The 11,133-nt window shown below is 39.1% G+C and overlaps 1 protein-coding gene across 1 annotated transcript in view; it reads right to left on the bottom strand.

The window, feature by feature from the left end:
• Positions 1-10,928, bottom strand: part of TRHR (thyrotropin releasing hormone receptor) — a 48,343-nt gene extending 37,415 nt beyond the window's left edge. Inside the window, exon 1 of the mRNA XM_007188778.2 lies at positions 10,140-10,928. Within this exon, the coding sequence (XP_007188840.2) occupies positions 10,140-10,928 (789 nt within the window). The remainder of the gene's footprint in view (positions 1-10,139) is intronic.
• Between the last annotated feature and the right edge of the window lie 205 nt (positions 10,929-11,133).

Here is an 11,133-nt window from a genome sequence, read left to right on the forward strand (position 1 = left end):
CTAACTGCAGCCTGAGCTGGGAACTTGAGCTTTTCAGAGAGGTGGGAGGTATCAAGAGTGGGGAGGGCTTTACAGGTGGGAAAAATTACATGAGCAAGTTTGCAAAATCAAATGAGCTTATTATACATGGGAGAATCTGGCGAGACATACCCACGTATATGAGGAAGGAGTAAATACAGTTACGACTGTTCTTCCTCTTGTATTCTGCGCCATGCTTGCTACCACCACTGCCCGTCCAGTCACTCCGGTTGAGAATCTGGGACTCACTTTAGGAGCTTCTCTCTTTTTCATTTGCCAAATTAGTAGTTAAATCCCACTCATTTAACTCTTGTATATCCTTCCTAGACTTCTCTACTGTTACGCCCTAATTCAAGTCTTCTTTGCTTTTTGCTCAGATTGCAAAAGCCTCATTTCTGTTTCCCTGTTTATGGGCTGGCTTCATTGTAAAATTTTATGAGTGAAGTTCCCGAAAGTCAAATCCAGTTTGCCACTGCCCTTATTAGAGTCCTTCAGTGGTTCCCTGGTGCCTTAGAACCAGATTTAGTTGCTTTCAGTGGCACACAGGGACTTCCAAGGTCTTACCCTGGGCTCTGCTTGGCTACGTAAATTCTGCTGGTTTCATGTTGGCCTGGCGAACGCCTACTCGTTTTTCTAAAGTGAAGTGACTCTTCTCTGTTGAGGGCCTGCTCTCCAGCCTTATGTATGGTGTTCACTCATTCCTTGTTGCCTCTTCTGCACACTGTACAGCCTAACTTGGTATTTTCCAACTTTTTTTTTCAACTTTAAAAAAAATTATAGTTGATGTACAATGTTATATAAGTTACAGGTGTACCATATAGTGATTCACAATTTTTAAAGGTTATACTCTATTTATAGTTATTATAAAATATTGTCTATATTCCCTGTGCTGTACAATATATCTTTGTGGATTATTTTATACATAATAGTTTGTACCTCTTAATCCCCTAACCCAAACTTTCCCCACTTCCTTTTCCTCCCCCCCAGTGGTAACCACTAGATTGTTCTCTATATCTGTGAGTCTATTTCTTTTTTGTTATATTCACTAATTTGTTTTACTTTTTAGATTCCACATATAACTGATATCATACAGTATTTATCTTTCTCTGTCTGACTTATATCACTTAGCATAATACCCTCCAAGTCCATCCATGTTGCTGCAAATTGCAAGATTTCATTCTTTTTTTATGGCTGAGTAATATTCCATTGTATATATGTACCATATCTTCTTTATCCATTCAACTGTTGGTGGATGCTTAGGTTGCTTCCATATCTTGGCAATTGTAAATAATGCTGCTATGAACATTGAGGTGCATGTATCTTTTCAAATTAGTGTTTTTGTTTTTTCACACCTGTCAGAACGTCTATCATCAAAAAGACCACAAATAACAAATGTTGGTGAGGATGTAGAGAAAAGGAGACCCTTGTGCACTGCTGGTGGGAATGTAAGTTGCTGCAGCCACAGTGGAAAACAGTATGGATGTTTCTCAAAAAACTAAAAATAGAGCTACCATATGACCCAGCAATTCCACTCCTGGATATATATCTGAAAAAAACAAAAATACTACCCCAACTGTTTTTGAATGGTGATCTTTTGTATTTTACAGAAAGTTCCATAAGACAGTGATTATTATTAGTTTTCTGGAGTAATGCCTGACATGAAATTGGTGCTCAATAATTGTTTATTAAATTAAAGAAACAATGGATGAACAAAGCCAGAAAAATGATGAAAAGGTCAGATTTTAGAGGGCTTTGAAAGCCAGTCAGAGGAGATTGGGGATATTTCTTTCTGAAAGAAGATGATGTGTGCAAATTGTTTTAGGAAAATTAGCCACATAGGAGCGCTCGGATAGATTTATTCTCATCTTAATACTTCTGCTCACACTGTTTCCTTCCCTAAGTTGCCATCCCTCTGCATCTCTGTGCATTCGGTCCAATGTAGCTCTCTCATTGGGGAGGATATTTGAAAGGCTCTTTGGAAAGCCAACAGGATTCTGTATAAAAAGTAAATTATGATTTGAGTCTGCCATGTTTCTAAGTCAGTCTGTTCTGTCTGGAAGGGGGAAATCTTGCTCAAAAGTCTTATCTAGTAACAAACTCACTCTCATACTAGCTGGTTGCTAGTTTTTCTGTTTTGGAATTCAAAAGACATTCAATAAAAGACAATAAATTTTAATTAAACTCAGTGAAGGATATGGAATAAATAAACAATAATTTTTTAGGGAGCAAAATAGAGTGTTGGAATTGACTTAGCTCCAAAGTATACGTGTATGTACTCTTTTACACTTTCATTTATTATGTATGATACACACACACACACAGAGAAATGTACTGATCAGTATTTAACAATTGGCTCTCCACAAAAAAAGGGAGGGGCCCTGAAATGTCATATTTGCTGATTTCTGCAGTGTTAGTACTCCAACCATGACCAATTTTAAGCAACTAGTGTGATGTCACTGAACATAGATTTGGGAAGAAATGCTAGCCACCTGCTGTATTGCAAAGCCTGTATTCTTTGGCTGCAACACACGACTATCTATAAACTCTTTTGGGAGCCTGTGACATGCCAAATTCAGTGCTGAGGGCACTGGGGATACGGGCCCTACTCTTACGGATGTTAGTGGCAATGGGAAGACCAACAGGTAACAATTATGATACATAAGAATTACTAAACCAGAAGTATATGCAATGTACTGTGGAAACATAGGTAGAATACCTAACACACATGGTTATAGCTAGGCATTCAGTTACATAGATCTGCCTGAGACATTCAGGGAAGGCTTGATGGGATGCATGGGGGGCACCATTTGATCTGAGACTTGGATGATAATTGAGAGTTTGCCAGATGAAAGATATTCTGGCTGAGAGAACATAGCATGTTCAGAGAACTACAAATAATTCAGTATCACCGGAGCATAAAGTCTGAGTTAGGAAAGCCATAAGTGATGAAGCTAAAATCATATAAAGGAGCCAGGATCTTACTTGTTATGCTAAGATGTTTAAACTCTAGGCCTCTGGGAACTTTAAAGCATTTTAATAACATATCTGTTTGTTAGAGAAACCCCCTAGTGAGAAATGTGCAGAATGATTTGGGGGGACAGTGGAATGGGAGTCAGAGAGGCTTGGTGAGGTGTGTCCTGAAATAGAGCAGGTGAGAAATGGTGAACTAGGACAATGGTAGTGTGACGGAGTAGGTCAAATAATGAGTTGTCAGCTAGAATCACTAGCACTTGACTATTACTTGGATTTGGGGTGAGTATATAGGACAGAAAATAACTTAGAAGGACTCCTAGATTTGTGGCTTGGGAATCTAAAATAGGAAAGAAAAAAAGAGGTAGTGGTTTATGAAGGAAAAAAAATGGATTTAGTTTTAGACATATTGGATTTGATGTAATTACATGATGTCCAAAACTCAATTAGGCGTAGGGGTCAGGAGATGTCTTTGCTAGAGCTGTGTACTAGACTCTCATAGTTGGGAGTTGTAATCATGGGTGTGGGTGTAAGTAGGTAGAGTGACAAAGGTCAGGGCTGGGGAGGAGAGATGGGAGTTAGATATAGCAGGACCACAATCTGGTTCAGGCTTCCCTCAGTAGACAGTTCACTTTCATTGCCCCACTTCCGTGATACTAGACTATTCTCTCCTTGAACGTGCCCAGTCCTCCCCTATCTACTCCTCTCTTTCTGTTGAACTTTCTTCCTTTTCTCTCTGTCTCCTTATTGCTGCTTTTAGACATTCCGCCCACCTTTACAGGCCCAGATCAATGCCATGTTCTCCATAGAGCTTTCCTTCATTCTCCGCCATTTTGCTTTTCCCCTCATGGAGGCTTCGTCCTCTATTGTAGAACATAATGGTCTGCTCAGGATTATTTGTGTACATGGCCAATAGTGAGCTCCTTGAAGATGAAGAGTGTGTCTTTCTATATCCCAGTGGCCCCCCCACCTAGGAGAGCGCTAGGTGCTTTTAGGGTTGTGAGTGAATGTTTCATTAAGTTGAGGAGGATAGTGAAAATAAAGTGACCTACTGCAAAAATCTGCTTGATGTTGATCTAGCTCTAGCTTTATACCTTTCACCCTTCCCCCAACTCATAAAAAAAGTAAAGGAGACTAAGAACATGGTTACAGCCCAGACTTAATCTGTCTGGAACTTGGAATATCTGCAGTTTGAAGAATTCACAAGAGGCTATGTAAAGAAATATACTTTGTCATTTTCAAGGTTAGCTGAATTTAAGGTGTTTTTTGGTGTGTGGTAAAATCAAGAATTCTGTACGAGTGCAGGTTTTTCCTTTTTGTAGGCATACAGGAAAATTTATATTTCTTTACTGGTGAAATTATGTCTCAAAGCTGCAAGCATAAAATTGGGAATACACAATGTGTGTTCATCTAACCAAAGGACACAAAACATGTAACTGCAGGGCACTTTCACTGAGGCAATTTATGGCATATGTAGTTTTTCCTTATATAGGATGTGAATTGGAAAATGGAAAACTTTTCTTTAATAATAAAATAAGATTGCACACTTAGATAACTGTGTGCTAAGTTACAAAAATTACACTTTTTTCCCATCTAAGAGATCTTTATACTATTAAGGATGTAGTTGAACCCAGAAAACTGGAACAAATAAAACAATTAAAAATGAAAGGTGGATCTGTGAAAACAGTACAAAAACAGTCCCAGTAAACTTGAGGAACCTCTGATTTAGGCCTAATGCTGGAGAGTTTAGTATCATGAATACACCCTTTTTTGTTGTTTTTTTCCGCACCCGCGGCATGTGGGATCTTAGTTTCCCGACCAGGGATCGAACCCGTGCCCCCTGCAGTGGAAGCACAGATTCTTAACCACTGGACTGCCAGGGAAGTCCCAATATGCCTTTTAAGGTTAATCGTTGATTAAGCTACCCACACGACTTAAGGGACTTTATGTTTCCAAATGTCAGCCCTACTGCCACCATTATGCCTGCTTTCCTTTGTTTCTTAAGTGTCTTCCCTTGTTCAAAATTTCTTCCATAAAAAGTAGGTAACACTTGAGGCAGGAGTTGGAGGGAGGCAGGGGGAGAAGAGAAAAGACACATTTAAGCCCTTTCTTTAACTGAATTCTTCATTTTCCATGAGCACAACCTACTTGGATTACTCAAGAGTCAGAGTCAGAGTCAGGAGGCTGCCTAGGGGAATGGAAGTCACTGAGAAGTAAAGGACTGATGGAAGGGTAGCTGATGGTACAGGAGGGAGGAGAGACAAAAAAACCCCCAAAAAACCCCACGAATTTAGTCTGATGCATCTCATCTGATTTGAGTAACTCCATGAGGAATTGTTAGTATCATTTTATTAATGAGAAAACTGCGGCTGAGAAAAACTGACTCATAATCTTATCCATTTTCTTTTACTCTGTGCTGTTCTTGAGAATATTAATTTCACATTTTGTGTAAAAACAGCATATAAAATTATATATCTGTATATTGACTATAATGATATAAAAAAGATCAAGTGAAAACATGAAAAAATATGACTAAATGCTAATAAATTGTGGTTTTTGAGAGATGGGGTAAAGGATGCCTTTTTTCTTATTCCTAGTTTTCTGTGTTTTCCATAATACACGACTGCTTTTCTATCATCAGCAGCAATAACAGCAACAAATAAAAGGCATATATTGCTTTAAAAGGAAAGCTGCTTTTGTCTCTTGGGCTACCAACATTCCTCTAGGAAGGTAGAAGGCTTTTAAGAAATTTATGTAAACAAAGACTGTTTGGCATTTCAAAGGCTTTTTCAGCCAAACAAAATCCATAATGAAAGTTTTGCCATAAACTTTTGGAGTTTCTACTTGGACTATGTTGCAGTTTCCCACCAGTTATACTGTAACAAACAAACAAAAAAGTACGTTAGTGTGACTCAACTGAAAATGAAACTGGTAGCCTGATCTATAAAATATTCTGCATACCCCTGTAACCTGTGGAAATAAAATATTTGAATTGAATGTGTTTATCCATAGTGTAGTCCTTTACCAAGATATTTCTGCGTCTCCAAAATACTGAAAGCTCCAATCAATTCCTTTGAAATACGCAGTCAATTATAAAGATATTTTATCTACACAATGCTGAACACCTGAACTGACTGAACGGAGAGAGATCTTTTGGTAGTGTGTAGATAGAGCTGAAATGGGAAAAATGTGATCATTTAAACCATGTCTCCATTATCATTACAGCCAATTGTAAAGCAAAAGATTTAGTCAATCAGATAATTCTTTTGTCTACACAATTCCAAGCCATTATTCTGAGTAATTTGTTTCATTGAATTTACCAAATATTTAGTTGGTTTCCTAAAACATAATTGAATCTGAATAATAGGAAGAAAAAAGATTCTGGTCTGAATTTTCTGCATAGGGGATATAAGTTAAAAAGCAAACAAATGAACGAACAAAAACCCCACACTTGTCCCTTACATATAAATACTCTTTTACTTCTTCTTAAAACATAGTTCTTTTAGGCTATGCACATTTGACTTTCATTACTTGGTTAGAAAGACATGGTCCAGACAGAATATTTATTAAAATGTAAATTAAAATTGCCTGAAAGAAAAAACATGCAGAGAAAATATTAGAAAAAAAGTTCTTGGGTTATAGGAGGTGGAGTTAGAACCTTTGGAAGATTTAAGAAAAGAACCGTTTCAGAAGAGGAAGAGCCAGATCAAAGGGTCACTGATTTTGGACAAAACTGACTCCCCTTCATGGCTCTCATTCCATTCACTGGGGGCACTACCGTTCTTCCAGACTCGGAACCCTGAAGCCACGTTGAATTGTTCCCTCTTCATCCTTTGTATCTGATATGTTCACATCTCACCCTCTCTTTCTTTGAAAGCTCTCTCTGGTTCACACCTTACTTTACATTCTCCTGAGAGAGAGTCGTGCTACTTCATGCCTGAATTACTACCAACAACTTCCAAAGTGGTCCCTCTGCCACAATTCTCTCAGCCTCCAACCCTGCCTGGTCCACAGCTGTCAGATTTATCGTCCCCAAACGTCACTTTCCTCACTGCTGCCGCCTGCTCACCACTCACTGTCTTCATTGGCCCTCCACTAAGTTCAAACTCCTTGCTCTGCCTGATAGTTGGGATCCTCCACAGCCCTTTCCCTCATTCTCCTTCTCTCTCTCTCTCTCCCTTTCTCTCTCTCACACACACATCAATCCAATCTTACTTTTTGCTGTTCCCCAAAGACTTCATTTTAGTCAACCAAATCACTACATACTATAAAAGTCCCCCTCCTGACCCTGTCTCCACATCCATACCATTCTCATCCCAGCCAAGTCCTTTCTGTGTAAAGTGCTGTCCCTCTTGACTTTTACTTTCCAAATTATCCTCATCCTTCCAGAGCCTTCTCAAATGCCACCTCTTCCATGAAGGCTTCTCTGATCCCTCTAGCCCCATAATTTCCTTTCTTTTCTCTGAACTCTCCTCCTATCTATAATCAAGACTGAATTACACGACATATTACTTCAGTACACTTCTATTGATTTATATGGCATCCCTTGTTTCTCAAGGAGGGTATTATTGACATTTGTAACAGGGCACTTCATTGTGCAGGGTTGTCTAGCACATTTCAGGTCATTTGGCATCCCAGGCTCCTGATGCTAAGTGACAGGGATGTTATTGTGACAACCCCAAATGCTCTGAATACAATTCCAAATGCCCTAATTATTAAAAAGTTCCTTGGAGGGGCTTCCCGGGTGGCGCAGTGGTTGAGAGTCTGCCTGCCAATGCAGGGGACACTGGTTCGAGCCCTGGTCTGGGAAGATCCCACATGCCGCGGAGCAACTAGGCCCGTGAGCCACAACTACTGAGCCTGCGCGTCTCGAGCCTGTGCTCCGCAACAAGAGAGGCCGCGATAGCGAGAGGCCTGCGCACCGCGATGAAGAGTGGCCCCCGCTCGCCGCAACTAGAGAAAGCCCTCGCACAGAAACGAAGACCCAACACAGCCAAAAAAAATAAATTAAAAAAAAAAAAAAAAGTTCCTTGGAGAAGTTGCTATATCATATACACACCTGCTCAACAAATGATCTTTGTTTAAATGGTGAATGCATATTTTAAAGAATAAATATTTCCCTTACAGTTGCCAACATATTAAAAAAACTCAGAATGAGACTAATTAAACATTCAGATGAACCAACACTCTATGTTAGGTGTCTTTCATAAGGTATTTCATTAAACCCTCACACCAACCCTGGTTGTTATTTATCCTTATCCTTAAAGATGAGGAAACTGAGGCTCAGAGAGTTCTGCTTACCCAAGGTCATACATCCAAGCTTGATTAGAGCCCTGGCATTTTAAAGCCCAGGGTATTTGGAGTCAAATCTTTGGCTTTTTCTCTTACCACTCAGCCTCTGTAAGGGCAGCCTATTTGTAACAGCTTTGAAATAAGAGTGTGAACATGTAACACAATTAGCAATTTAAAGCACATTATTAATGCTGATAGATGCTAATGACTATAATTGAAAGGGAAGATATTAGACCAGACAAACAAGTTTTTAGAATTTGAAACAAGGATCTAAATTAGAGTCTAATGAATGAATCTACTCCCTGACCTTCTTTGCTACAGACATTACCCCATGTTTAGTCTCTGAGATGTACATATTCTTTACTCTCTTATTGTATTCTTTACTCTCTTAATGTTTGTCTTGGCAGATGGCCAACAGATCTCTCTAAGTTACCCATAATCAAGTTTTGGGTAATAGATGCCCAATACAAGGCCCAGTAAATATGCCTTGTATTAGGTAGTACTGCTAGACCCAAAGCAACAGAAATCTAAGAGCTGGCAATAGTTGCTCAACTCTTCCCCAGTTGCTCAAGTCTTTTTATCACCTGGGCATCTTTAATAATAAATGCTATATAAATCAAGTATCATGGTACCATTTAAAATGTTGTATATATTTCTTTCTAGTGACAGTTCATTATTCATTTCATGCATGTCTAAAACACCTACATTTATTAGTAACTTATTTCACTATGTGCCCAATGTCCAATTACAATTCTTCATATTTCAGCTGATCCAGAGTTTAGGAAGTGATAGTGTGGATGATTCACGTGCTTACTTTAAAAAGTACACTCAGTTTCTATCTATGCACATAGGAAGAACTATATTCCTGCAGGATTTTAAAAAAAAGAAAGAAAATTCAACCCATTTGAAAGAGCCAGTATTGTTGATTTCAAGTTTTTCTTTTCAGCTCTGAGGATGTTTACCATCTATTTTTTTTCTGTTTAACAAAGAAGGAAAAGGACCTGAATGCCAAGTTCGTAGATAACTTAGAACAATTGTGTAACTAGAGGTAAATGTGCATAGGATATAACAGTATTTTATTCCTGTATTGTCTTATAAACCATATCTACTGAAACAAAGTTAAACCATTTGTTTAGCTCATATAAAACCATTATTCAACTGTAACCACCTGAGCATTCAGGTGATCTGAAACATAAAAGGATTTTTAGTGATGCTTAGCAGGAAAAACAGACATTTTAAAAAAAATTCAATAATTGTTTGTAACAAATTGAGCTTGGTGTTAGCCTCTTATTAGAACATTTCCTGAGCAAAGTGCATTTTGAACTTCTACATGCTGGGACACTTTGTAGGGAGGTGGAGGAGAAGGTAATAGAATCTTTCTCCACTAAGACTAAAAAAAAAAAAAAATAAGTCCAGTAACCCCTCTCAGTTTCATTATTGTTTTGACTCATCTTTTCTCAAACTATCTTGTCAAATATTTGTCAGACAATAGAATTCTTAAAAATATCCAGCTGCTCCCTATAGAAGCCAGACATGGTCTAAATATTTTGATAACATTTCTCAGAGAGGCGCAAACATTTTAAAGGAGGAATTCTAGGGTTTTTGTTATATTTCCTTATATCCCAGTAGCATGTGAACTGGTATCTGCTGATGTGCTATCCAAATTTTCCCATCTATTTTTAGATCTTCAGTTGTTTTAGAGATGGATTTAATATGTAAAGCAGAAGCTTACACTGTGAAACATTTGCATGATTGTATTTTAGTTTTACCATTAGCTAAGTAGGGCAAAGTTGATCCCATCTCACAGGGAACTCTCTCCCACATTTCCTCTGTGGACTTGGAGGTTCAGATTTGCTTACCTGCTTCCTTGAAGATACTGTGCTGTTGAAATATCTACTAGAGGTCTTTGAATTCAGATTCTTGTTCTGATGGGTTGAGTCATTTTTCCATGTCTTAGAGTTTTCTTTAGGATCTGAAGGAATGGGATTTAAGAAGAGGATCCTAGCTATGAATCCATAGAGGACAGTGGCCAGGATCATTGGAACAACATAAAAGACACCAAAGTCCATTAGGTAAATAGGTGAGTAGTAATTCCTGGAGATCTTGTAGCCACAGGACACCACAATAGCATCTTTATAGGTGCTAATATTGAGATCCAGCAAGAAGAACCACAGCATACAGTAAATGGATGTGAAAGCCCAGACAAAGATGATGATCTTTTTGGCTCTGGAAAATGTGCAGAGAAACTGGGCTTTGATGGGGTGACAGATTGCTATGTACCTCTCAATGGTAAACGCTGTGATTGAACAAGAGGATGCATTAATGCCCAAGTACTGGAGGTAAGTAATGCACAGGCATCCGACGTAGCCATAAACCCAGGAACCATAGATGCTGTCCGTTATGTTGGGGAGGCCTGCGGCCACCAGGACCATGAGATCAGCTACTGCTAGACTCACCAGGTAGCAGTTTGTGGGCGTCCTCATGTGCTTGGTTCTCATGACCACCAGGACTACCATGATGTTGCCCACGATGCCCAGACCACAGATAATGAGCACAAGGAAGATGGTGACCACTTGGTATTCTAGGGCCACCACGGCTCGAGGCTGAAGCTGTGTTTGGTTCAGTTCACTTACTGTCTGGTTTTCCATCTTTAGTGGCTGGAGCTTTCTCTGAAACACTTCTCAGCACATCTTCTTCCCAGTGCCCTGCCTTTATCACAGTGGTTCTCTCCCCCTGCGAAGAGTTAAGTTCATGTTCATTCACAGCACCACCAATTCTGATCAAGTCACCGTCACTTACAGGTAATTCTCCTCTCCTTTCACCTCCCATTTTTCTGCAGTAATAGGGCTCCTA

This window comes from Balaenoptera acutorostrata, chromosome 17 (genome assembly GCF_949987535.1).
Source record: "Balaenoptera acutorostrata chromosome 17, mBalAcu1.1, whole genome shotgun sequence".
Classification (NCBI taxonomy): Eukaryota; Metazoa; Chordata; class Mammalia; order Artiodactyla; family Balaenopteridae; genus Balaenoptera; species Balaenoptera acutorostrata.